The sequence below is a fragment of the Pituophis catenifer genome, unplaced genomic scaffold (genome assembly GCF_029215685.1).
Source record: "Pituophis catenifer annectens isolate HBS135680 unplaced genomic scaffold, rPitCat1.0.hap2 SCAF_10, whole genome shotgun sequence".
NCBI classification, from domain to species: domain Eukaryota; kingdom Metazoa; phylum Chordata; class Lepidosauria; order Squamata; family Colubridae; genus Pituophis; species Pituophis catenifer.
Genome location: NW_027256890.1, coordinates 19,487,476 through 19,515,233, shown reverse-complemented (window position 1 = coordinate 19,515,233; position 27,758 = coordinate 19,487,476). Strand labels below are relative to the sequence as shown.

Here is a 27,758-nt window from a genome sequence, read left to right as displayed (position 1 = left end):
CTAGGGATTCGAACTGCTGAACTGCCGATCTTTCGATCGACAAGCTCAGCGTCTTAGCCACTGATATAAGAAGCATCAAATAGATTTAAATGTCGGCACGGATGTGCAACGGTTCGCATGCAGAAGAGCATGCAATGGGAAGGGAGGCAGCTTGCATTTTTTGCTCTTCCTTTTTGCACGGAAACTCCCAAAGGGTTGTGTTGCGTAACACACGGATCCTTTAAGCTTTTCACACTTTTTCTTCTTTTACGGACTTGCATCTGACAAGTCGGCTCAGGAAGGGCATTTCCTAGGAGAGTCGCTAAGAACTCGAAAGATTAATGCTTACGAACTCCAAAAGCCCAACGAGGGGATTGATTGATTTGGAGGTTTTTTAAAACAAGGTCCCTGGGGGTGTGTGTGAAGGGTTAGCTCCCCACTCCCAAAAAAAGCTGTCACCAGCAGCTGTTGCAACCCATTGGGTCCAACTGAAAAAGCCAGAGGTTGTAAATTCCCTCCCCCCTCCCCACTTTTTAATTTTTTTAATTTTATTTTTAAGTATGTATAAATATTAAATACATGAACAGTGTGACATCTGGGCATCAATCATTTTGGTCCCAAATAATAGTAATGAGATTAACAATTTTCATAGCCTTAATTACATTAATTAGTTAGAACAATTAACCAGTGGAACAGCTTGCCACCAGAAGTTGTAAATGCTCCAGCACTGGAAGTTTTTAAGAGGATGTTGAATAACCCTTTGTCTGAAGTGGTGGAGGGTTTCCTGCCTAAGCAGGGGGTTGGACTAGAAGACCTCCAAGGTCCCTTCCAACTCTGTTATTCTATTCTATTCCTCTTTTCTTCTACTTTTCTCTTCTATATTCTACTCTATTATTCTACTCTACTCTACTCTACTCTACTCTACTCTACTCTACTCTACTCTACTGTATTCTATTCTCTATTCTATTCTATTCTATTCTACTCTATTCTAGTCTTCATTCCAATATTTATTCTATTCTATTCTATTCTATTCTATTCTATTCTATTCTATTCTATTCTACTCTACTCTACTCTACTCTACTCTACTCTACTCTATCCTTCATTCCAATGAAGGAATTCTATTCTCTTCTATTCTACTCTACTTAACTTTACTCTACTCTATTCTATTCTACTCTACTCTATTCTTCATTCCAATATTTATTCTATTCTATTCTATTCTATTCTATTCTATTCTATTCTATTCTATTCTATTCTACTCTACTCTACTCTATTCCTCTTTTCTTCTATTTTTCTCTTCTATATTCTACTCTATTATTCTACTCTACTCTACTCTACTCTACTGTATTCTATTCTGTATTCTATTCTATTCTACTCTATTCTATTCTACTCTACTCTAGTCTTCATTCCAATATCTATTCTATTCTATTCTATTCTATTCTATTCTATTCTACTCTACTCTACTCTATCCTTCATTCCAATATTTATTCTATTCTATTCTATTCTATTCTATTCTACTCTACTCTACTTAACTTTACTCTACTCTATTCTACTCTATTCTATTCTATTCTATTCTATTCTACTCTACTCTATCCTTCATTCCAATATTTATTCTATTCTATTCTATTCTATTCTATTCTATTCTATTCTATTCTACTCTACTCTACTCTACTTAACTTTACTCTACTCTATTCTACTCTATTCTATTCTATTCTATTCTATTCTACTCTACTCTATTCTTCATTCCAATATTTATTCTATTCTATTCTATTCTATTCTATTCTATTCTATTCTACTCTACTCTACTCTACTCTACTCTACTCTACTCTACTCTATTCTACTCTATTCTATTCTAAATATTCGTCTCATTCTCCTTGCCAAGCACAATTCGTCACTTTTATACAACTGCCTGTCTTACAATGGACTCTTCTCTGGGGCAACTACATATAGCTGTCACGTTGTGACCTTATGCATTGCGTTATGTTTTGCACAATGAATGCATTTTGAAGGCTGGGATTCCCCGGTTGCAGCCTACAATCCGTCCAACATCCGCTGCAAATTATTTGGGTCCTCCTCCGCCACCCACCCCCAGTCTTCACCTATAGGAGAGGGATAAATCCTGTCCCCCCCAGTCAACACCATGTCTAATCTCAGCCCAATGATGCAATTTTTTAAAAAATAAATAAATCTATAAATATTTCAGCAGTTCATGAGATAATAAATCCCCAGTCTGGATGATTCCTCCTCCAAGCTGAACAAAACCCAGATTTTCCGGCAGGGGCCGCTGTAAAAAAAAAAACGAGCGAGGCCCTTCTTTCCTCCGGGGAGAGCCACTCTCTATGGGTTGCTCGGACGCCGCTCTACCTACCTACTTTTAAGTGGAGTAGCGGCGGTCTCTATGGTGAACAAGATGGCGCCGGCTTCTTCCGGAGCCAGGACCGGAAGCGGCGGTTTCCATGACGACGGAGGTGGCGTTTGAGGCCTAGTCGGGCCTTTTTTTTTTTTTTCCCTTCCTTTCATCCGGGGCTCCGCCTCTTCCTCCTCCGGGTGTGGGCGCGGCGTGCGGCGGTGGCGTCATTTCCGGCTGCGGGCCCTTCCCGGCCGCCATCTTGCGGTGTGGGGGGACGCGCGGGGGGCCCCGGCGGCGGCGGCGGGCCGCTCGATGGGACGATGCAGCGCGCGGGGCCGGGCGGGGCGGGGCCTGGCGGGGCGGGCGGGGCGGGGCCGGGGCGCGCGCTGCTGAGGCGGGAGCTGCGGCTCCTCGAGTCCATCTTCCACCGCGGCCACGAGCGCTTCCGCATCGCCCGCGCCTGCCCGGACGAGCTGGGCTGCGAGTTCCTGCCCGGGCCGGCTGGGGGAGGGCCGGTCCGTATCCATGGCAACATCACGGTGAGGGGGGGAGGGAAGGAAGGAGGGGGGGAGGGAGGGGGGCCGGTAGCTCGCTCCGAGGGAGGGAGGGAGGGTGGGCGGGGCTTTTCGGGCCCGGGTGGGCGGGGCTTGGGGCGGGAACTCCAGGTCCCATCCCATCGTCCCCTCCCTCTCTTGGGCCACACCTCCTGTCCCATCATCCCCTCCCTCTCCTCTTGGACTACAGGTCCCATCCCATCATCCCCTCCCTCTCCTCTCTTGGACTACAGGTCCCATCCCATCATCCCCTCCCTCTCCTGTCCCATCATCCCCTCCCTCTCCTCTTGGACTACAGGTCCCATCCCATCATCCCCTCCCTCTCCTCTCTTGGACTACAGGTCCCATCCCATCATCCCCTCCCTCTCCTCTCTTGGACTACAGGTCCCATCCCATCATCCCCTCCCTCTCCTGTCCCATCATCCCCTCCCTCTCCTCTTGGACTACAGGTCCCATCCCATCATCCCCTCCCTCTCCTCTCTTGGACTACAGGTCCCATCCCATCATCCCCTCCCTCTCCTGTCCCATCATCCCCTCCCTCTCCTCTTGGACTACAGGTCCCATCCCATCATCCCCTCCCTCTCCTCTCTTGGACTACAGGTCCCATCCCATCATCCCCTCCCTCTCCTGTCCCATCATCCCCTCCCTCTCCTCTTGGACTACAGGTCCCATCCCATCATCCCCTCCCTCTCCTCTCTTGGACTACAGGTCCCATCCCATCATCCCCTCCCTCTCCTGTCCCATCATCCCCTCCCTCTCCTGTCCCATCATCCCCTCCCTCTCCTCTCTTGGACTACAGGTCCCATCCCATCATCCCCTCCCTCTCTTGGGCCACACCTCCTGTCCCATCATCCCCTCCCTCTCCTCTTGGACTACAGGTCCCATCCCATCATCCCCTCCCTCTCCTCTCTTGGACTACAGGTCCCATCCCATCATCCCCTCCCTCTCTTGGGCCACACCTCCTGTCCCATCATCCCCTCCCTCTCCTCTTGGACTACAGGTCCCATCCCATCGTCCCCTCCCTCTCTTGGGCCACACCTCCTGTCCCATCATCCCCTCCCTCTCCTCTCTTGGACTACAGGTCCCATCCCATCGTCCCCTCCCTCTCTTGGGCCACACCTCCTGTCCCATCATCCCCTCCCTCTCCTCTTGGACTACAGGTCCCATCCCATCATCCCCTCCCTCTCCTCTCTTGGACTACAGGTCCCATCCCATCATCCCCTCCCTCTCCTGTCCCATCATCCCCTCCCTCTCCTCTTGGACTACAGGTCCCATCCCATCATCCCCTCCCTCTCCTCTCTTGGACTACAGGTCCCATCCCATCATCCCCTCCCTCTCCTCTCTTGGACTACAGGTCCCATCCCATCATCCCCTCCCTCTCCTGTCCCATCATCCCCTCCCTCTCCTCTTGGACTACAGGTCCCATCCCATCATCCCCTCCCTCTCCTCTCTTGGACTACAGGTCCCATCCCATCATCCCCTCCCTCTCCTGTCCCATCATCCCCTCCCTCTCCTCTTGGACTACAGGTCCCATCCCATCATCCCCTCCCTCTCCTCTCTTGGACTACAGGTCCCATCCCATCATCCCCTCCCTCTCCTGTCCCATCATCCCCTCCCTCTCCTCTTGGACTACAGGTCCCATCCCATCATCCCCTCCCTCTCCTCTCTTGGACTACAGGTCCCATCCCATCATCCCCTCCCTCTCCTGTCCCATCATCCCCTCCCTCTCCTGTCCCATCATCCCCTCCCTCTCCTCTCTTGGACTACAGGTCCCATCCCATCATCCCCTCCCTCTCCTGTCCCATCATCCCCTCCCTCTCCTCTCTTGGACTACAGTTCCCATCCCATCATCCCCTCCCTCTCCTGTCCCATCATCCCCTCCCTCTCCTCTTGGACTACAGGTCCCATCCCATCATCCCCTCCCTCTCCTGTCCCATCATCCCCTCCCTCTCCTCTCTTGGACTACAGGTCCCATCCCATCATCCCCTCCCTCTCCTGTCCCATCATCCCCTCCCTCTCCTGTCCCATCATCCCCTCCCTCTCCTCTCTTGGACTACAGGTCCCATCATCTCTTCCCTCTCCTCTCTTGGACCATAGGTCCCATGCCAGTATCCCTCCTCTTCTCTCTTGGGCTGTACCTCCCAATTTGAAACCGCCTCCCTTGGATCCCATCATCTCTTCCCTTCCTCCCTTGGACTACACTTCCCATCCCACTATCTCCTCCTCCTCTCTCTTGGACTACCCCTCCCATCCGGAAACCCCCTCCCTCTCTCTTGCCCCTTAGACTACACTTCCCATACCTACCTGCCTCCCTTCCTTCCTCTCCCCTCGTACTACACCTCCCATCTTCAAATCCTCTTGTCCCTTAGACTACACTTCCCATACCTGCCTCCATCCCCTCGTACTACCCCTCCCCTCCTGGCACCCCCTCCCCTCCCTCTTCCTCCTTTCAATTACAACCCCCATCCCAGTATCCCCTCCCTCTCCTCTCTTGGACTACACCTCCCATCTCCCTATAGCCCCCACCTCCCCATCCCTCACAACGCCCCCCCCCCAGCATCCTCTTCCTCCTGTCGTCCCCCCTCCCTTGGCCTGGGACCTGATCCCCCCCCCCTCTGCTCCCCCCAGGAGGCCTATCCGGCGGTCCCCCCCATCTGGTCGGTGGAATCCGACGACCCCAACCTGGCCGCGGTCTTGGAAAGGCTGGCCGACGTAAAGAAGGGCAACACGTTGGTGAGCGAGCGGGCAGCGGAGGCGGGTGGCATTTGGGGGAGGGGGCTAGTTGCAAGTCCGGCAGGGAAGGAGGGGGGCTCTGGGCTGGCTTTGACCCCCACCTCCCTCCCTCCCCCTCCATCCGGCAGCTCCTGCAGCACCTGAAACGCATCATTTCCGACCTCTGCAAACTCTACAACCTTCCTCAGCATCCAGATGTGGAGATGCTGGACCAGCCCTTACCTGCTGAACAGGTGAGCCTCACCCCCCCAAAAAAATGTCCTTTTAACGGTCTCGCTTAGCGGTGGGAATGTTGGGCTCGATGGCGGCTATAAATCGGAGGACGGCCTGGCCGATCGTCCCTTGGGGCCCTGAATTGGCAGGGAGATCCTGGCGGCCGAGCTTGAGTCTGTGGATCTCCATTGGGAGATCAACTTCAAGAGATCTGCTGGAAGGGGGATCCCCTCCTCCAGCTGCATCTCTTAAACTTTCTGTTTTTCCACAGAATACGCAGGAAGAAGTGTCTTCGGAAGAGGAAGACGAGGAAATGCCCGAGGTACCCCGCTCCCTTTATGACCCCCCCTCCTCCAAGGAGATTCAAGGGTTGCCCCCAAATTTATTTGTATTTTATTTATTTGCTTGGTAAACTTATAGCTGCCCTTTGTGTGTGTGTATTTGTATTTGTATAGCATATGTAGGGGTCTGTGGATGTATGTTTATGGCTATATATTTATTGTCTTTTGAGAGCAGACCTAAGAATTTCATTTTTTTAATGTGTGCCAGAGTGTTTAGAGAAAAAAGTGATAATAAAGGTTAATCTATTATCTATCTTATCTCTATCTATCATCTATCTCTATTTTCTCTATCATTCTTTCCTAATCTATAGATATCTGTCTGTCTGTCTGTCTACATCAATCTGCCTATATCTGCCTATCATCTATCGCAGTGGTCCCCAACCCCCGGTCCGCGGACCGGTGCCGGGCCGTGGAGTACCTGGCACCGGGCCGCGCAGCGGCCGGGGGAAATGAACGCTGCAGCGCAAAGGCTCCTGGGCCATGCGCAAAAGCTCCTGGGCCGTGCGCAAAAGCTCCTGGGCCGTGCGCAAAAGCTCCTGGGCCGTGCGCAAAGGCTCCAGGGAAGAGAGCCCCGCGCAGGTACGCACGTGTGGCCCAAAGCCCCCACACCTACGCGCGCTCAGCGGGCCACGGTAAAATTATCAAAGGCTGATTGGTCCGCGGCGATAAAAAGGTTGGGGACCACTGATCTATCGAACTTCTCTATCATTTTTCCTAATCTATATCTATCTTGTCTGTCTGTCTATCTATCTATCTAATCTATCTAATCAACCTATATCTCTCTGTGTGTCTCATCTATTTTCTCTGTCATTCTTTCCTAATCTATATCTATCTAATATGCCTGTCTGTCTATCTATCTCTATCTATCTATCTATCTATCTATCTATCTATCTATCTAATCAATCTATATCTGTCTGTCTTCTATCTTCTCTATCATTTTTTCCTAATCTATATCTAATCTGTCTGTCTGTTTATCTATCTATCCAATCTCTCTGTGTGTCTATCATCTATCTTTCCTAATCTATATCTATCTAATCTTTATCTATCTATCTATCTATCTATCTATCTATCTATCTATCTATCTATCTAATCTATCTATATAATCTATAGCTCTGTCTGTCTGTCTGTCTATCTATCTATCTATATCTCTATATCTCTATATCTCTATATCTCTATGTCTATCATCTATATCAATCTGTCTATCATCTGTCTACCTATCAATCAGTCTTGCCCCAGGATGACTCTGGGGAGGCTTGGAATATATATAAAAACCCTGCCTACTTTGAGCCCATCCACCCACCGGAAGGGCTGACTCCCACCCTCTCTTTTCTCTCTCTCCCCCCTTCATCCTCGCACCCAGGACACGGAGGAGCTGGACCACTACGAAATGAAGGAGGAAGAGCCGGTGGAAGGGAAGAAGGCGGAGGATGACGGGATCGGCAAGGAGAACTTGGCTATTCTTGAGAAAATCAAAAAGAATCAGAGGCAAGATTACTTAAATGTACGTGTCGCCTGGGGGGGGGAGGGTGGTGAGGGGGGGAAATTGGGGGGAAGGGAGGGAGGGAGTAGGCAGGACTCAGTCTTGGGCGTTCCGGCTCTTCCCTATTGCCCTGTGGCACGACTTACGACCACTTAATGTCCGTTTCAACAGCACTGACATTGACTTAAAATTGGTCCACTTAACAACTAACCCTTGGAGGCCACTAAATGACCTCTGGGAGCACCCCCAAACCGACCCCACAAGTCTCCCTCCCCGCTCCTTCCTTGAACTGCTCCTGGGAGCCCCCAAATGACCTCTGGGAGCACTCACACACACCCCGAATGGACTCCACGAATCTCCCCACTCCTTCCTCGAACTGCCCCTGGGAGGCCACTAAATGACCTCTGGGAGACCCCCCCCAATCGACCCCATAGGGACGATCCACAGCCCCCTCCTCTTTCTCCCCCCCCCTCAGGGAGCAGTGTCGGGCTCCGTGCAGGCCACCGATCGGCTCATGAAGGAACTCAGGGATATTTACCGATCAGCAAGTTTCAAAGGCGGTGAGTCTCCGGGGGAGAGGAGGGGGGATCTCCTCGCTTTGGACTTTTTTGGGGGGTGGAGGGGGCGTTTTCAGCCTGCCCCTTAAGCTCTCTCTTTTTGGCCCCCTCCCCAGGAAACTATGCAGTTGAACTCATGAACGACAGCCTCTACGACTGGAATGTGAAACTCCTGAAGTAAGTTCTTATTTCACTTCATTTATTCGCTTCGTACGCCCGTCCGTCGCCGCATGGAACCGAGTGATAAAACCGTGGCAGAAAACCCGGAAAATTAAGTCCTCGACTTAACAGCGGTTCATCTACTGACCGTTTGGAAAATTCAGAGTAAATAAAGGTCCCAGGTGGTTCTTGACTTAGCAGTGGTTCACTTAGTGACCGTTCATGAAAATTGAGAGAGTAACTCACTCCACAAATGTCTCTTTTCTAGCAGCTGAAATGTTGGGCTTAATTCTGGTCGTCAGCCGAGGACGACCCGTAGATGACTTCAGTTGCTTCCCAGACCCCGGAACGAATTTTTGTGTCTTTTTTTTTGTGTCTCCCCCCCCCCCACAGGGTGGACGAGGACAGCGCCTTGCACAGTGACCTGCAGATCCTGAAAGAGAAAGAAGGGGTGGATTTCATTCTTCTCAACTTCACGTTTAAGGTCAGTCTGGACGGAGGGACGGACGGACGGACGCAAAGAGAAGCAGCAGCCCTCCTTGCTTAAGTTCACCCCTCTCGCCCTTCTCTTTGCAGGATAACTTCCCCTTCGACCCCCCCTTCGTAAGAGTGGTGTCTCCCGTGCTCTCCGGAGGGTGAGTCTCTCCTGTTGACTTTGGGCCAATCACAAGGGGACTGGGAGTTCTAGTCCTCCCTTAGGTAGGAAAGACAGCTCGGTGACTTTCGCCCATTCACTAGGAGATGGAGAGTTCTAGTCCCACCTTAAAAGTAGGAAAGCCAACCTCGGGGACTTTCGGTCAATCACCAGGAGACTGGGAGTTCTAGTCCCACCTTAGCCATGAAAGCCAGTTGGGTGACTTTGGGCCAATCACCAGGAGACTGGGAGTTCTAGTCCTACCTTAAAAGTAGGCAAGCCAGTTGGGTGACTTTGGGCCAATCACCAGGAGACTGGGAGTTCTAGTCCTACCTTAAAAGTAGGCAAGCCAGTTGGGTGACTTTGGGCCAATCACCAGGAGACTGGGAGTTCTAGTCCTACCTTAAAAGTAGGAAAGCCGGCTGGGTGACTTTGGGCCAATCACCAGGAGACTGGGAGTTCTAGTCCCACCTTAGGCATGAAAGCCAGTTGGGTGACTTTGGGCCAATCACCAGGAGACGGAGAGTTCTAGTCCTACCTTAAAAGTAGGAAAGCCAACTGGGGAACTTTGGGCCAGTCACCAGGAGCCTGGGAGTTCTAGTCCCACCTTAGCCATGAAAGCCAGCTGGGCGAGCTTAGGCCAGTTCCCCTCTCAGCCCAGCCTACCTCCCAGGGTTGTCGTTCAGAAAACAGGAGGAGGGCGGAGTATGAGGGACGTTCTCCACCTTGAGTTACTTATAAGCAAATACCCAAGGGTGAGAAAAATACAAATAAATAAAAACTTCAGTCTCATGTCTCTGCAACCAGCGTAGGAACAATAGATCATTTCCCCTAAATCTTTAAATCCGCCGGATTCGAACACAGGACAGTTCCGGGTTGGGAATCTTGGACTTGTCTCTCTCTCTTCCAAACACTCTCTCTCTCTCTCTCTCTCTCTCCAGGTACGTCTTGGGGGGAGGAGCCATCTGCATGGAGCTTTTGACCAAGCAGGTGAGCGGGCAGGGATGGGGGTCAGCCGGGGGTGGGTGGGGGGGACCGACCTGCTCCTGGCCACAATGACCCCCTTGACTTTCTCCCGGGCAGGGCTGGAGCAGTGCCTACTCGGTGGAATCGGTCATCATGCAGATCAGTGCCACTCTGGTCAAAGGCAAAGCCAGAGTCCAGTTTGGCGCAAACAAAGTGAGTGACAGGCGGGGGGGGGGCTTTCCTTCCTTCCTTCCTTCCTTCCTTCCTTCCTTCCTTCCTTCCTTCTATCCCTCTCTCCTGCCTTCTTTCTCAATTTTCTTCCTTCCTTTCCCCCGCTCTTCCTTTCCTTCCTTCCCAATTTCCTTCCTGCCTTTTCTCAATTTTCTTCCTTCCTTCCTTCTTTCCGTCCCTCCCTTCTGCCTTTCTCAAATTTTTTTTTCTTCTTTCCCCTCTTTCCTTCCTTCTCAATTTTCACCCTGCTTTCTCAAATTTTCTTCCTTCCCTCTCCTTTCTTTCCTTCCTCCCTCCCTCTGTACCTCTCTCCTTCCTTCCTCCCTTCCTTCCTTTTCTCAATTTTCTTCCTTCCCTCTCCTTTCTTTCCTTCCTTCCTCCCTCTGTTCCCCTCTCCTTCCTTCCTCCCTTCCTGTCTTTTCCTTTCCTTCCTCCCTTCCTTCCTTTTCTCAATTTTCTTCCTTCCCTCTCCTTTCTTTCCTTCCTTCCTCCCTCTGTACCTCTCTCCTTCCTTCCTCCCTTCCTGTCTTTTCCTTTCCTTCCTCCCTCCCTCCCCCCTTTCCTTCTTCCTGCCTGCCTCCCCAATTTTCTTCCTTCCCTTTCCCCCTCTTTCATTCCTTCCTTTCCAATTTCCTCCTGCCTTCCCGCCTTCTCAATTTTCTTCCTTCCCTTTCCTTTCTTTGCTTCCTTCCTTCCCTCCATCCCTCTCTCCTTCCTTGCTTCCTGTCTTTTCTCAATTTCCTTCCTTCCTTTCCTTCCTTCCCAATTTCCTTCCTCCCTCCTGCCTTCTTTCTCAATTTCCTTCCTTCCCTCTCCTTTCTTTCCTTCCTTCCTTCCTCCCTCTCTCTCCTTCCTTCCTTCCTGTCTTTTCTCAATTTTCTTCCTTTCCTCCCTTCCCAATTTCCTTCCTCCCTCCTGCCTTCTTTTCCAATTTCCTTCCTTCCTTTCCTTCCTTCCCAATTTCCTTCCTCCCTCCTGCCTTCTTTCTCAATTTCCTTCCTTCCCTCTCCTTTCTTTCCTTCCTTCCTCCCTCTCTCTCCTTCCTTCCTTCCTGTCTTTTCTCAATTTTCTTCCTTTCCTCCCTTCCCAATTTCCTTCCTCCCTCCTGCCTTCTTTTCCAATTTCCTTCCTTCCCTTTCCTTCGTTCCTCCCTCCCTCCCTCCCTTCCCCGGTCAAGTGGGAGAACCACGAGGAAAAAAGCAAACACTTAAAAGCCACCATCCCGGATCTCAGCCAACCTGGCTTGTTTTCAGAATATAAGGCATTAAACCTATGGACACAAGCCAACAAATCCTGGTCTGTAGTAGGTTCATGTTCTTTGCTTTTGAAATTCTCTCTGCCTTATTTTTTACTAATATCTCAAGGCCTCAAACATACCCAACTCAGCTTCCTCCTCCGCCTCCAACTCTTCCCCCCCATCACAACAACCCTGCGAGGTGGGCTCCGTTGCCTGCCCCTGCGTTGTCTCACTCTCTTTCCCGTCTCTCTTCCCCGCAGAACCAGTACAGCTTGACAAGAGCCCAGCAGTCCTACAAATCCCTGGTCCAGATCCACGAGAAGAACGGTAAGGCCCGGCTTTGAACAACTTATCACGGGGGACGGGCGTACGTCGAGGACCGCCTGCCTCCAAACTCCCCCCCCTCCCTCCCTCCCTCCCATTAGTGGTGTCAAATCTTCAAATTTGAATCAGAAATTTGCTGACAGAACAATTGATCAGCGGAACGACTGGCCACCAGAAGTTGTGGATGCCCCAACACTGGAAGTTTTTTAGGAAGAGATTAGATAGCCATTTGTCTGAAGGGGTGGAGGGGTTTCCTGCCTGAGCAGGGGGTTGGACTAGAAGACCTCCGAGGTCCCTTCCGACACTCTGTTATTCTGCTTTCCTTCTTTCCTTCCTTCCTTTCCTTCCTTCTTTTTCTTTCCTTCCTTCTTTCCTTCCTTCCTTTCCTTCCTTCTTTCTTTCCTTCCTTTCCTTCTTTCTTTTTTTCCTTCCTTCTTTCTTTCTCTTTCTTTCCTTCCTTCCTTTCCTTCCTTCTTTCTTTCTCTTTCTTTCCTTCTTTCTCTCTTTCTTTCTTTCTTTCCTTCCTTCTTTCTTTCCTTCCTTCCTTCTTTCCTTCCTTTCTTTCTCTTTCCTTCCTTCCTTTCCTTCCTTCCTTCTCCTCATTCCCATCTCCTTCCTTCCTTCCTTCTCCTCATTCCCATCTCCATCCTTCCTTCCTTCCTTCCTTCCTTCTCCTCATTCCCATCTCCTCCCTTTCTTTCTTCCATCCTTCCTTCTCATTCCCATCTCCTTCCTTCCTTCCTTCCTTCCTTCCTTCTCCTCATTCCCATCTCCTTCCTTCCTTCCCCTCATTCCCATCTCCTTCCTTTCTTTCTTCCATCCTTCCTTCTCATTCCCATCTCCTTCCTTCCTTCCTTCCTTCCTTCCTTCCTTCCTTCCTTCCTTCTCCTCATTCCCATCTCCTTCCTTTCTTTCTTCCATCCTTCCTTCTCATTCCCATCTCCTTCCTTCCTTCCTTCCTTCCTTCCTTCCTTCCTTCCTTCCCCTCATTCCCATCTCCTTCCTTTCTTCCTTCCTTCCTTCCTTCCTTCCTTCCTTCCCCTCATTCCCATCTCCTTCCTTTCTTCCTTCCTTCCTTCCTTCCTTCCTTCCTTCCTTCCTTCCTTCCTTCCTTCCTTCCTTCCCCTCATTCCCTTCCTCTCTTCTCCATCCCTGGAGGGTTTTCAAGAAGAGACTGAATAACCATTTGTCCGAAACAGTCTGGGGTTTCCTGCCTGAGCAGGGGGTTGGACTAGAAGATCTCCGAGGTCCCTTCCGACTCTCGTTCTTCTCTTCCATCTCTGGCCATGGCGGCCTGGGCTGGCTCTTTCCTGAAACTCTTTTGTTTTGTTTGCTCCCTCCCTTCCCAGGCTGGTACACGCCCCCCAAGGAAGACGGCTAGCCGCGGCGCCGACGGAACAGGACCCCCATCAACCCATCCCAACCCGGACCCCCCCTTCTCCTCCTCCTCCTCCTCCTCCTCGCTGGACGCTGTGGAAGGACAGTTTTTTTCTCCCTTGGACTCCTTCGCCAGCTCTTCGGAAGAGCCGCTCCGATCGCCCTTGGGGCGGGCTTCTTATAAACACTCGTCGTGAGCAGCCCCCCCTCTCGGACCCTCGCTGGCCGGCGATCGGCTGCCCCCCCCTCCCTCTCGCTCTTATTCAACGGGGAGGGGGGGGAAAGAATGAAAAATACACACACACACAAACCCCCACTCACCTAAAATGAAAAACTCCTTGAAATTTCTCCTCTTCTTCTGGCCGGAAAACTTCCTTCTGCTGCAGTTCTGAGAAAACCCACAAAAAAAAAAAAATACGGCCTCTTCCTTCAGCGCTGGATTTAATTTATTTTCTTTATTTTTCATGTACACGGCTTTTTCTCTCTCTCCCCCCCCCCCCTCTCCTTCCTCCTCCTCTTCTCCCCTTTCCCCAACCCGCTTCCCCTTCCTTCCTTCCTTCTTTCTTTCCTTCTTCCTTTTTTTTTTTTCATTTCTTTTCTCTCTTTTTTTTTTTGGTTACAGTGTATGATGGATGTCTATGGGGAAAAACAAAATATGTATCTTTGGAGAACAATTACATTTGTTAATTTCAAGGGGGGGTCTGGCGGTACCTCTGTCCGGGGGGGGAAAGGGGGGGTGAGGATGGCGGTCGGGGGGGGGTCTCGCAGAAAAATAACCTGAGCGATGAATCTCCTTTTGGCTCCCAACCTTCCAGTTTCTTGGCCGTCGCACAAAAAAGAAGAAAATTGGCCAAAATAATGTAAGCTTCAAATTTCAGCAGAGAACTCTGCATTATTCTTGTCAAAGAGCATTTCCCCCCCCATGTTTTACAAGCGGTCCTCGTTTAATGACTCCCAAGGGGAGCCTGGCATTTTGGAGGGTGAGCGGTTGCAGTCCTTAAGTGGGACACTTGACTATTTTTGGGACTGTTTTTCCTAGGGTCATAAAATGAGTCTTTGCAGTCGTCGAGTGTTGTGGTGGCCTAGAGGTGGAGTCATATCACAATCTGGAGACTGAGTTCGATCCTAGGTAGAAGCAGATATTTCTCTCTCTTTCTGGGCACAATGAGAATATTATCTGCTGGACAAAACTCCGCCCTGGCAACAAGAAAGGCATCCGGCCAGTAAAACACTCCGCTAAGCTCCATTCAGTTGCCCAGACTCCACCCCGCAAGGGATTTATTGGGTCGTTAAAAGAGGATGATAAAGTGAATCTTTGCGGTTGTTAAAACAAACCAGAGTTGTGAAGCGGATCGATTGTGACGGATGGGGGTTAAATTGGCACAAATAACAGTCGCTTGACTAGATTGGTGAAAAATAGTGATAACTGGTGAAAAATGCAATTGTGACCAGAGAGGAAAGTTGTAACTTCATGGTTATAAGTACCTTTTGGGATGGTTTTTGTTATAATGTGGAACCATTGCGAAACAGCCGGTCGTTAAGCGAGGAATACTTGCACGCCCTTCTCAAGATTAACGGAGAAATTAAAATTCCTAGCGTTAAAAATTGGAAAGCAAAAACCAGGTCAAAATTTACTCCGGGTTGCTTACGATTCCTCGGTTCAAATCCCCGGTCCGGCAATCCGAGAAGCAGTTGCAGAAAAAAAGGAGACCCAGGAGAATCTCGTGGGTGCTAGAAAATCCGTTTTCCAAACAAAACAGGCATAGGCACCGGTCTGTTTCAACCACGCAGAAGGTGTAATTGTTTTTTCTCAGCCAAGAATTTTGTGATTTTTTTCCATCCTAGCCTGCAGAAATGCTAGCGAAGACCTTGAGCCTTCAAAAAAGGCAGATTAAATGCTGGCCAAAAAATAAATAAATTAGAGCCACATTAATCTGCCCGAGCAGAGAGGATCTGGGGAAATCGCCAGATTTAATCCATTTTCTTAAAAGGATCCGGTTTTGTTGAGCCTTTCATCTTACGTATGAAAAGATGCTGTCGCTCGGAGCATACATCTGTTGATAAAATTTGACATGAAAAATAAGACAAGCCCTTTAACTACCTTTCCTTGAGTCAAGGTTGATCTTGCACTCTTGAGGACTAGAAACTTAATCCCCCCAAAAAATCTATTTCCAGAGACAGCAAAATAGGATTGATTGATTCTTCTCTAGCATTCTGCATTTCACACCTAATTCCAGATTTGAAGTTAGCCTAGTCTGTTCAGACGAGTGCATTTTTTTTTAATAAGATTCAAAATAATCGCGTATATATCAGAATTAAAAATTAATCGGGCCTCAGAGCAGAGTAAAAAATGTGCTCAATATTTTTTTTTCCAAGTAAGAGCCGAGTTTCTCCTAAAATAACCCCCATTTGCCCTAGGAGAGAAAAGCAAAACGTTCAAAAAAAAAAAAAAAAACCAGCTTTATTTTTCTTTTAATTTAATCTGATTTAATACTGCTGGAGTCCGAGCTGAAAAGCGTATTTTTATAATGCAAAGGGAAAAGGAAGACGCCAATTTCTGGATCCAGTTAGCATTTTAATCCATTAACTGCAATAACAAACTCAAAAGAGAACAAAGGTTGCAAGTGAAGGGCTGAGCCAAAATAACAGATTTATGTAATTTTTTCCCTCCCCTTCTGCTTACACATCCCGCAGAATTCTCTCCCAAGACATAAAATGCAGTAGGAAAAATAACATTTTTTCTTTTCCTTTTCGAGCACAAAGTTTTAAGGCCTCAGCGAAGCAACCAAATTAATATCCCCCCCCAAAAAATTTAAACCAACTTTTAAACATTTCCCACAAGAAAATTTGATGTACTTCAAGCTTGTTGGGAGGAACTTCACAAGTCCACCACTTCTTAGTCTGTTTTGACGACAAACCTTAAAATGTGTGGCTGTAAAACAAGTTTAAAAAAAAAAAAATCCTGTTAAATTGTTTACATATTGTGTGTTACATCACACAGTTGTGCGCCTGATTTGCATCTGGCTGAGCGTCGTGCCCACCCAGCTAATATTTCATAAATAGAATATTTAACTTGGGGGCGAAGAAAACTCAGCCGAATGTGGATTGTTATAGTACAGCTGTGTGTTTTGTTCATGTGACTTTTGACATTATTTTAAGCTTCTGGTCCTTATTAAGATTGGGGGGAAAAAAATTTTAAGTTGCTTGCACGATGGTTATTATTTGCCTAGGGCCATTTTTAAGTTTTGCAAGCTTTCTTTGCAGGTTGACTGAGCCTTTTTGACACATGCACAAAACAATCCACAATCGGCCAATTGTTGTGTTTGCAAGCCCAAGAAACTATGGTTTGTACTTCCGAATTGCTGCAAAAATCCGCAAAACCGATTTCAGCAAAAATTGCCAACGAGGCCGTCTGTGAAATTGCGCTGGTTTTTGATTTTGGATTTTCGGAGCCAACCGAACTCTTAATGAATCGAGTTGGGATCGACTCGATTCATTCAGTCGATCGGTGAGTGACAAACCAGGATTCCGGAAGGAAGCTTATCAAGAGTTCAAACTTCGGCTTCTTTGATACTGGATGGCTATGAGCAGAAATGTATTTTTTTTTTGGGTGTTTCCTTCAACGCCGTTCTGGTTTGCTTCATTAAAACAAGCCAGGATTTCTAATCTGAAAATCCTGGCTTGTTTGCAATCCTGGTTTATGGGGCCGTAGCAAGTCTAGAGTTGGCTTGGTTCAGGCCAACACAAAGAAGCAATTTCTTTAAAGGTACATCTATTTTATTTCATCCAGAAATGACTTCTTGGATCATCAAAATCGGAGTTCTAAACGAGATTTAGTTTTCCGGGTGAAAACAAAAATAAATATATATATTTCTTCCCCTGTTTACCTCCCATTGAGAAGGTCCTTTCAATGTTCCTTCCAGGATTTGCCTTCGGATGACCTGCGGGGGGAAAACTCCTGCAAAACCCAGAAAGAAAATCCTCTTTAAATTGTTTCATCCAAAAAAGGAACATTTTATCCCATTTCTCAAAGCTGCTAATAAGCACAATTATGGGTGGACTTCGACTCCCAGAATCCCCCAGCCAGCATGATTTAAGAGAAATGGACTTCAACTCCCAGAGTCCCCCAGCCAGCATGCTTTAAGACGGGTGGACTTCAACTCCCAGAATCCCCCAGCCAGCATGCTTTAAGAGGGATGGACTCCAACTCCCAGAATCCCCCAGCCAGCATGCTTTAAGAGGGGTGGGCTTCCACTCCCAGAATCCCCCAGCCAGCATGCTTTAAGAGGGGTGGGCTTTGACTCCCAGAATGCCCCAGCCAGCATGCTTTAAGATGGGTGGACTTCATCTCCCAGAATCCCCCAGCCAGCATGCTTTAAGAGGGGTGAACTTCAACTCCCAGAATCCCCCAGCCAGCATGCTTTAAGAGGGGTGGACCTCAACTCCCAGAATCCCCCAGCCAGCATGCTTTAAGAGGGATGGACTTCAACTCCCAGAATCCCCCAGCCAGCATGATTTAAGAGAAGTGGACTTCAACTCCCAGAATCCCCCAGCCAGCATGCTTTAAGAGAAATGGACTTCAACTCCCAGAATCCCCCAGCCAGCATGATTTAAGAGGGGTGAACTTCAACTCCCAGAATCCCCCAGCCAGCATGCTTTAAGAGGGGTGAACTTCAACTCCCAGAATCCCCCAGCCAGCATGCTTTAAGAGGGGTGGACCTCAACTCCCAGAATCCCCCAGCCAGCATGCTTTAAGAGGGATGGACTTCAACTCCCAGAATCCCCCAGCCAGCATGCTTTAAGAGGGATGGACTTCAACTCCCAGAATCCCCCAGCCAGCATGCTTTAAGAGGGGTGGGCTTCGACTCCCAGAGTCCCCCAGCCAGCATGATTTAAGAGAAGTGGACTTCAACTCCCAGAGTCCCCCAGCCAGCATGCTTTAAGAGGGGTGGACCTCAACTCCCAGAATCCCCCAGCCAGCATGCTTTAAGAGGGGTGAACTTCAACTCCCAGAATCCCCCAGCCAGCATGCTTTAAGAGGGGTGGGCTTCCACTCCCAGAATTCCCCAGCCAGCATGCTTTAAGAGGGGTGGACTCCAACTCCCAGAATCCCCCAGCCAGCCAGGTATCTGCCAGCCTTACCTTCCTCCAGCATGAAGGGCTGAGCCAAAGGACGAATTTCCCAGAACTGCTCCGCGTCCAGCTTCCGTAGCGAGTTCAGGGGGAGGCTGGCGCAGCGGCCGAAGTCCACAAAGAAGACCACGGCCAGGTCGCCCAGCGGGTCCAGCACCCAGCACCTGGGGAGGGGGGGGGGTTTAGAGAGAGAGAGGCAAACAAATGTCTCAGTTCCTTTCTTTCTTTCTTTCTTTCTTTCTTTCTTTCTTTCTTTCTTTCTTTCTTTCTTTCTTTCTTTCTTTCTTTCTTTCTTTCTTTCTTTCTTTCTTTCTTTCTTTCTTTCTTTCTTTCTTCCTTCCTTCCTTCCTTCCTTCCTTTTTTTCTCTGACCCCTCTCTTCTTTTCATTCCTTCCATTTTTCTTTTGCTTCCTTCCTCTTCTATTTTTTTTCTTTCCTTGTTTGCTTGGTCCCTTTTTCCCTCTCTCCCTGCCTTTTTCTTTTCCTTTCTTCCTTCCTTCCCTCTTCTATTTTTTTCCTTCCTTCGTCTCCCTTCTTCCCTCTCCCTGCCTTTTTCTTCCTTCCTTCCCTTTTTCTTCCTCCCTCCCTTCTATTTTTTCCTTCCTCCCTCGCTCCCTGCCTCTTTTTCTTCCTTCTTTCCTTCCTTTCTTCCTCCTTTCCTTTTCTATTTTTCCTTCCATTTTTCCTTCCTTCTCTCCCTCCTCTATTTTTTCCTACCTTCCTCGCTCCCTTCTTCCCTCTCCCTGCCTCTTTTTCTTCCTTCCTTCCTTTTCCTTTCTTCCTCCTTTCCTTTTCTATTTTTCCTTCCTTCCAGTTTTCCTTCCTTCCCTCCCTCCTCTATTTTTTCCTTCCTTCCTCGCTTCCTTCTTCCCTCTCCCTGCCTTTTTCTTCCTTCCTTCCTTCCTCCTTTCCTTTTCTATTTTTCCTTCCTTCCAGTTTTCCTTCCTTCTCTCCCTCCTCTATTTTTTCCTTCCTTCCTCACTCCCTTCTTCCCTCTCCCTGCCTTTTCCTTCCTTCCTTCCTTCCTTCCTTCCCTCCTTTTCCTTCCTTCCTCCTTTCCTTTTCTATTTTTCCTTCCCTCCCTCCCTCTGGCTGATCCCCAAAGAGGGCAGGGAGCCCCTCACCTGTTCCAGGCGCTGCCCTCGTCCCCGATGTCGCACTGGGCCAGGCACCGGGCGCCCCTCTGCACTTCCTGTTTGGCCAGGAAGGGCAAGCCGGCCTCGGCCTCAGCTAAAGCCTTGAAGAGCTTCTCCATGGATTTGTAGCATTCCTGCATGATCAAGAGACCAAGGACTGCAGCCTCTAAATCAGCAAACTGCTCCCTAGAGGCACAAATCAAGTTTCTAGTCCTCGTGAGGCTTAGAAACGGTGCCACTGCTCCCCAGCGGCACAAATCGAGTTTCTAGCCCTCATGAGGCTTAGAAATGGTGGCACTGCTCCTTGGCGGCACGAATTGAGTTTCTAGCCCTCGTGAGGCTTAGAAACGGTGCCACAAATCAAGTTTCTAGCCCTCATGAGGCTTAGAAACGGTGCCACTGCTCCCCGGCGGCATGAATCGAGTTTCTAGCCCTCATGAGGCTTGGAAACTGAGCCACTGCTCCCCAGAGGCAAGAATTGAGTTTCTAGCCCTCGTGAGGCTTAGAAACGGTGCCACAAATCAAGTTTCTAGCCCTCGTGAGGCTTAGAAACGGCGCCACTGCTCTCCAGCGGCACGAATCGAGTTTCTAGCCCTCATGAGGCTTAGAAATGGTGGCACTGCTCCTTGGCGGCACGAATTGAGTTTCTAGCCCTCATGAGGCTTAGAAACGGTGCCACGAATCAAGTTTCTAGCCCTCATGAGGCTTAGAAATGGTGCCACTGCTCCCCATCGGCAAGAATCGAGTTTCTAGCTCTTATGAGACTTAGGAACAGTGCCACTGCTCCTCCGCAGCACAAATCAAGCTTCTAGCCCTCATGAGGCTTGGAAACGGAGCCACTGCTCCCCGGCGGCACGAATCAAGTTTCTAGCCCTCATGAGGCTTGGAAATGGCGCCATTGCTCCCCGGCGGCACGAATCAAGTTTCTAGCCCTCATGAGGCTTGGAAACGGAGCCACTGCTCCCCAGCAATCAAGTTCCTAGCCCTCATGAGGCTTAAAACCAGCGCCACTGTCACAATCTACAGAAGGGGAAGCCCTCAGCCTGGGAATTCCGGAGTCGAATCCTGGTCACGGCAAACCTCGTTAAGGACGATGGCCCAGAAGTACGGCATCAGCGGAAGCGTGTCCGTCACCAGAAGCCCCACCTCCCCTGCCACGCCGACCACGGAACGGAGCCACTTGGCATCTCCGAAGCAGCCATTCAGCACGTGGAACAGAAACGAACTTCTAAAAGGAAACAAAGCGAGAAGCCGAGGGAGAAGGAAAGAGAGGTCATCTAGAAGAACCCCCTCTGGCCGTGACTCGGGATCGCATAGAAGCTTTTGAAAGAGTCCGGAGCAAAAGGGACTTATGAGAAACCAGGAAAACGAGTCAGGGACGTGGCAAACGGGCTACTCAGTGCAAAATATTGAATTAACACAACAAATCCATCGGGCCGAAACCTGTCGCCAAATTCATAATTATCACTCCAACCACTAGTAGCATCCGAGGAGGAAACCCCCTCCACACACACACATTTTCTCCACCTCCTACCTCATTTCCATGGGGACAGCATAGCAGGCTCTCTGATTTACAGGGGAGATGTGGGTGGCACCTTTGGGGAGGTTAAAAAAACACAAATCTGATAGCCTTGATGCCAGCAAGGCTAAACATCCACGTAAATCGCAATCAAGAAAATCAAGTTCCTGCCCCTAGGCCAGATTTTCTTAAAACAGCATTAGAAAAAATAAATTAATTACAAATTGGGTACGAGGCTGCCTTCCTTTTACCAGGATCAATTTTTTTTTTTTTAAAAAAAAAAAATAACAATAGAACAAGATCTTGTACCGTTGGTAAATCCACATTCTCTGGCGGGGATCACTTCCAAATCCTACAAAAGCAAAAAAAAAAAAAAAAAGACATTTGTAAGGGAATAAATCCAGATCGAAATAGCTTAAATAGAATTAATTAATTAATTAATTAATTAATTAATTAATTAATTATCAAATTTATAGACCGCCCTTCTCCTGAAGGACTCAGGGCGGTATACAGCCAAAGTAAAAAACATAAATACAAACATTAAAACAATTTAAAAAGATATATATAAATTTGGCCCCAAAATTAAAAAGCAGTAACATAACTATGTTTAACATAGCAGGCCCCACCATCATGACTGGTGCAGCAAACTACAATTAAACAAACCATCATTCGGGGCAAGAACTTGAAACAAGCTTGAATTAGCATCCCACTCCCCCAGAACTACAGCAGGGAAACTGAGCCCAAAATTGCAAAGGAATTGTTTTGGCTTTATAAAACAATTTAAATTTAAATGCGTGAACCAAAACCTATAAAAAAAAATAAAAAATAAAAATATAACAGATCTCTATTATGGATTTCCCTCCCCCTTCTGTTAATATTAAAATTTAACCGTTCACTGTTAAAATTGTGGTCAATTTATGACCACAAATGGAGCCCACAGTAAATGTGAAAAATTTGGGTCACTAAATGAACTGTCGTAAGTCGAGGACTTTCTTTAAATCTGAAGACTCCGAGAATCAGCTAGTGGGGGGAAAGTGAGCTCTAAAGGTCTTTGTGAGTTTTGAGGAGAGGGACACACACTTCCCATGTAAGCATGCTGGCTGTGATATGGATAAACCATGAATCGTGGTTTATACCGGCATCGGAGTGCTGGTTTTCAGAACCTCGTGAATTTTCCTGTTTTCCATGAACGCGACGGACATCGGTCGGCCTTTCAGGAGCTGCCCGTTCATAAGCTTTACTGCTAGTTTTGCAGCTTCGGGGGCCGTCAACTCCAGAAATGCAAAACTACGGAGGGAAAAGAAAATGCAGAAATTTAAACAAATATTTTTTTTCCCCACTGGACGCCCTTAATAAAGACCCCAGACAATAGCCACCATCATCCCCAATGCCCATCGTCCCCAGCCCCTCTTGAACTACCAAAGGACATCTGAGAGAGAAGCCCTGACTAAGTTTCCTTGGAAAACCAGCTCGTTCTTTAGCTCCCTGGCCTACCTCGCAGGGTTGTTGTGACAAGCAGGGAAGGAAGATAAACGAAGACAGATCGCCCTCGAGTTTATGACAGCAATAGGAATGGAATTTATGTTGCTAAAGCAAGGGGGTTGATAAAAGAGCCGTGTCCAAATTTCGCCACGATTGTTAAGCAAATGGCTGCAGTCGTTAAGCGAATCATTGGTCGTGAAGCGAATCTAGCTTCTCCCCTCGCTCGAAGCCGGCTGGGAAGGTCGCAAACTGGATCACGTCATCCCGGGATGCCGCAACCGTCATAAATACATGCCCAGTGCTTGGATTTTGATCACGTGACTGTCGGGACGCCACAATGGTCGTAAGTGCAAGGATGGAATCTACGTCACTTTTTTCTGGGCCTTTGTTGCTTCGAATGGTTGTCCAGTCAGGCCCGATTCGCTCAACAACGTCTCTTGCTTAGCGACGTAAATTCTGGCTGCCCTCAAAATAATTCAAAATTTTGAGGATTTTTTTTTTTTTAAAAAAAATAGAAACGCCGGCCTACCTTTTAAAAGAATTATTGTGTTTCCTCAAAGATTTGATCCCAAAATCCTTGAATAAGAAGGCAATTTCTTCCTAATGAAGAAATAATAAAGTAAAAAGAAATTCAGGAAATATAGATTAAAAACTTTTTACAAGGGGAAGGAGGAAAAAAAAAATCCGATTGTTTGGGTCTGGGAAAAAAATTAAAATTAAAGATTCCTCAATTGGAATTATTAGAGAGAAAAGTTTCTAGACGATTTGGGTTTTATAAAGAAGATTTTTTTGAGACAAAAAAGGCTGACTATCATCCCAAACTTATCATATCATATTTTATTTATCTATTAAATTACTGTATTTGATTCCAATTTCATTTTAAATCGTGTTTTATTCCAATTTCATTTTAAATCGTGTTTTATTCCAATTTCATTTTAAATTGTGTTTTATTCCAATTTCATTTCAAATCGTGTTTTATTCCAATTCTATTTTAAATCGTGTTTTATTCCAATTCCATTTTAAATCGTGTTTTATTCCAATTCCATTTTAAATCGTGTTTTATTCCAATTTCATTTCAAATCGTGTTTTATTCAAATTCCATTTTAAATCGTGTTTTATTCCAATTTCATTTCAAATCGTGTTTTATTCCAATTCTATTTTAAATCGCGTTTTATCCAATTTCATTTTAAATCGTGTTTTATTCAAATTCCATTTTAAATCGTATTTTATTCCAATTCCATTTTAAATTGTTTTTATCAGATTTTAGTCATAATTTGTGACTGGAACTCTGCACTTTGACATGGGCTAATAATAACTGATCCATTTTCGATGGTCTGCGACGGTTTTATCCCACAGCTGCGACGGATATTTGATATGCAGCAAAATTTTATTTCTTTATGTTTATATTTCATGTTACTAGTCCACATGAACCCTCTCAAGAAAGGACTCTGGATGGTGATTAAATTATTTGAGAGTTTGGGCTAAAAAAACAATAAAAGCCCCGAGTCATTGTAACATCAAAAGTATTTTTATAAAGACTTTTTAATTTCACTTACAATCCTCTCTTGCTTCAGATTCTGACCTCTGTTGTGGCCATAACTCAAGGACTAACTGTATGCCACATACGTAACAGATCTATGGCATATGTGGGTTTGTGGCGTCTGGGCATAAAATAAACAAATTGAGAAAACTCACCTCTTTGATATCCAAGGGGAGATTTCCAACAAAGATTTCCTTCTTTTTTAAAAGCCCTGAAAAAGCAAATTTTGGTTAGGAAGACCCAGTAAAATATGAAAAAAAGACAATATAGCAGGAAAAAGCCTTTCCTTCCTCCCTCCCTCCCTCCCTTTCACTCCTTCCTTTCTCCTCCTTTCCATTCCTCCCTCCCTTCTCCTTCCTTCCTTCCTCTCCTCCCTTCCACTCCTTTCTTTCTTCCACTCCCCTTCTTTCCACTCCTCTCTTCCTCCCTCCCACTCCTTCTTTCCTCCTCCCTCCCTCCCTTCTACCTCCCTCCCTTTTCCTTTCCCTCTTCCATCCCTCTCCTCTTCCTTCCTTCTCCCGCCCTTCTGCCTCCTTCCCTCCTTCCTTCCACTCCTTCCTTCTTTCCTCCTCCCTCCCTCCCTTCTCCCTCCCTCCCTTTTCCTTTCCCTCTTCCATCCCGCTCCTCTTCCTTCCTTCCTTCCTTCTCCCTCCCTTCCGCCTCCTTCCCTCCTTCCTTCTTTCCTCCTCCCTCCCTCCCTTCTGCCTCCCTCCCTTTCTTCTTTCCTCCTCCCTCCCTCTCATTCCTTCCTTCCTCCTCCCTTTCTTTCCTCCTTCCCTTCTGCCTCCTTCCCTCTCTTCCTTCCTTCTTCCTCCCTCCCTTCCTTCTGCCTCCCTCCCTTTCTTCTTTCCTCCTCCGTCCCTCCCTCTCTTCCATTCCCTCCTCACTCCCTCTCCTTCCTTTCTTCCTCCTCCCTTTCTTTCCTCCTTCCCTTCTGCCTCCCTCCCTTTCTTCTTTCCTCCTCCCTCCCTCCCATTCCTTCCTTCCTCCTCCCTTTCTTTCCTCCTTCCCTTCTGCCTCCCTCCCTGTCTTCCATTCCCTCCTCCCTCCCTCCCTTCCTCCCTCCCTCCCTCTCCTTCCTTCCAACGGGGGACATTGCTTGAAACCCATAAATGATAAAAATTCTGCCCCCCACTTAATTTTTCACGCTTTTTAACTCTCCGCGTGCAAAACCCCTGAGCAGAAGCTTCATTGCACGCCTAATTCACACATTCAATCGACTCTTTTAAACTCACCCGAATGTTTCAAGGGATTCGCCTTAACCAGCTTCTTAGAGCCTGGTGAACAGGGGTTTTCCTGGCCGGGTCTTAACCTACAAACCAGATTAGAACAAACTAGGATTGAATAACTGCCACTTTTTTGCAAACCTCGTTTTCCGTTTGCGTAAACCCTCAGCCTTGGCTAACTTGAGAAACTCAACCTTAAAACCTGGTTAAAACCTGAACTGGGTTGACCCTCACAGATAGATAGATAGATAGATAGATAGATAGATAGATAGATAGATAGATAGATATGGATGGATAGATAGATATGGATAGATAGATATGGATAGATAGATAGATAGATAGATAGATAGATAGATAGATAGATAGATAGATATGGATGGATAGATAGATATGGATAGATAGATAGATAGATAGATAGATAGATAGATAGATAGATATGGATGGATAGATATAGATAGATAGATAGATAGATAGATAGATAGATAGATAGATAGATAGATAGATATGGATGGATAGATAGATATGGATAGATAGATAGATAGATAGATAGATAGATAGATAGATAGATAGATAGATAGATATGGATGGATAGATAGATAGATAGATAGATAGATAGATAGATATGGATGGATAGATAGATATGGATAGATATGGATAGATAGATAGATAGATAGATATGTATGGATAGATAGATATGGATAGATAGATATGGATGGATAGATATGGATAGATAGATAGATAGATAGATAGATAGATAGATAGATAGATAGATAGATAGATATGGATAGATAGATAGATAGGGATAGATAGATAGATATGGATGGATAGATATGGATAGATAGATAGATAATATGGCCTAATATGAATATGAATTTTAATGGGTGTATGTTAGTTTTTAATTTGTGGGCCAAATTTTTGTATATTTGATTTTAATAGTTTTTAAATTTTGTAAATTTTATGTGTTTTAATATGGCTGTACACTGCCCTGAGTCCTTCGGGAGAAGGGCGGTATAGAAGTCTAATAAAAGAAAAAAAGAAAAGAAGAAAAGAAAAGAAAAGAAAAGAAAAGAAAAGAAAAGAAAAGAAAAGAAAAGAAAAGAAGAAAAGAAAAGAAAAGAAAAGAAAAGAAAAGAAAAGAAAAGAAAAGTGTAAAGTAAAGTAAAAAGAAAAGTAAAGTAAAGTAAAAAGTAAAGTAAAAAGAAAAGTAAAGTAAGATAGATAGATAGATAGAGTATTAGGCACCCATGCCAGATTTTGCAGGGTAGTTTTCTTTTAAATAAAACTCACAAGTGTGCAAGGGAAGCGTGCAAAATGGGTGAACTTGCAACGGAATCCTGAACAAGGATTATTATTTAAAATATTCTGTCCTTCCTACTCACATCTCGCTCCGGTGACTTTGCAGGATCCAGCACGACACCCTAAAATAATAATACTTTTATAATGCTATATTACACAATATATATATAATATTAGAGGAGGGGGGCATTTTGGGGTGTTGGAAAAAGCAGGGATGGGAAAGATGCAGGCGTTGCAAAGAAGGCCTGCAAAAGGAGGAAGGGGCTCCCTCCCGGATGGCTCACCTGGGCAGAAGGCAAAGAGGCGCGAATCCGGAGCAAACGCGCGCGGGACTCCCACCAGGATATCCAGGCGCTGCGCGGGTTTTGCGCCGGCGCGCATCGCGCCCCGCCTTCCTTTCCCCCGCCCCACTCAGGCTCTCAATGGGGGGAGGGTGAGGAGGAGGGAGAGGCTTTAATTCGGAGTGGATCCGGAGTAGATGCATGGGCGTACCTCTTTATGCATTAGATAGGTAAGAAGCTGGAATACACGTGTGTGTCTGTGGGCATTTTTAACTAGAGAGAGAGAGAGAGAATGATATGATTGATATGAATAGATAGAGTTAGCAATAGTTAGATAGAAGTTAGATAGAGTTAACAATAGAAAATAGATAAAGTTAGCAATATAGAAGATAGATAGAAAATAGATATAGTTAGCAATAGATAGAAAATAGATAGATAGATAGATGATAGATAGATAGATAGATAGATAGATAGATAGATAGATAGATAGATAGATAGATAGATGGAAAATAGATATAGTTAGCAATAGATAGATAGAAGTTAGAGTTAGCAATAGATAGAAAATAGAATGATAGATATAGTTAGCAATAGATAGAGAATAGTTAGCAATATAGAAGATAGATAGCAATAGATAGAAGATAAGAGTTAGCAATAGATAAAAAATAGATATAAATAGATAGAGTTAGCGATAGATAGATGGAAAATAGATATAGTTAGCAATAGATAGAAGTTAGATGAGTTAGCAATAGATAGAAAATAGAATGATAGATATATATAGTTAGCAATAGATAGAAAATAGAGTTAGCAAGATAGAAGATAGAGTTAGCAATAGATAGAAAATAGATATAAATAGATAGTTAGCAATAGATAGATAGATAGATAGATAGATGATAGATGATAGATAGATAGATAGATAGATACGGTTAGCAATAGATAGAAAATAGAATGATAGATATAGTTAGCAATAGAAGATAGTTAGATAGATAGATAGATGGATGGATGGATACCATTGA

The 27,758-nt window shown here is 46.5% G+C and overlaps 2 protein-coding genes across 2 annotated transcripts; one reads left to right on the top strand and one right to left on the bottom strand.

The window, feature by feature from the left end:
• The first annotated feature begins 5,529 nt into the window (after positions 1-5,529).
• Positions 5,530-13,825, top strand: UBE2Q1 (ubiquitin conjugating enzyme E2 Q1). Its single transcript, XM_070951458.1, has 12 exons — positions 5,530-5,613; positions 5,742-5,846; positions 6,098-6,148; positions 7,528-7,668; positions 8,123-8,207; positions 8,321-8,381; positions 8,757-8,847; positions 8,940-8,998; positions 9,939-9,987; positions 10,081-10,176; positions 11,692-11,758; positions 13,105-13,825. The coding sequence occupies exons 2-12, from the start codon at positions 5,817-5,819 to the stop codon at positions 13,134-13,136; spliced, it is 762 nt and encodes a 253-aa protein (XP_070807559.1). The 5' UTR covers positions 5,530-5,613; positions 5,742-5,816; the 3' UTR covers positions 13,137-13,825.
• A 1,979-nt stretch (positions 13,826-15,804) lies between these two features.
• Positions 15,805-26,845, bottom strand: TDRD10 (tudor domain containing 10). The gene is made up of 12 exons (XM_070951481.1): positions 26,749-26,845; positions 25,178-25,276; positions 24,098-24,153; positions 22,932-23,002; positions 22,057-22,207; positions 21,230-21,272; positions 20,936-20,996; positions 20,482-20,629; positions 19,390-19,535; positions 18,275-18,429; positions 17,020-17,090; positions 15,805-16,064 (listed from the first exon to the last, which is right to left on the bottom strand). The coding sequence occupies exons 1-12, from the start codon at positions 26,843-26,845 to the stop codon at positions 16,029-16,031; spliced, it is 1,134 nt and encodes a 377-aa protein (XP_070807582.1). The 3' UTR covers positions 15,805-16,028.
• Positions 26,846-27,758: the final 913 nt, after the last annotated feature.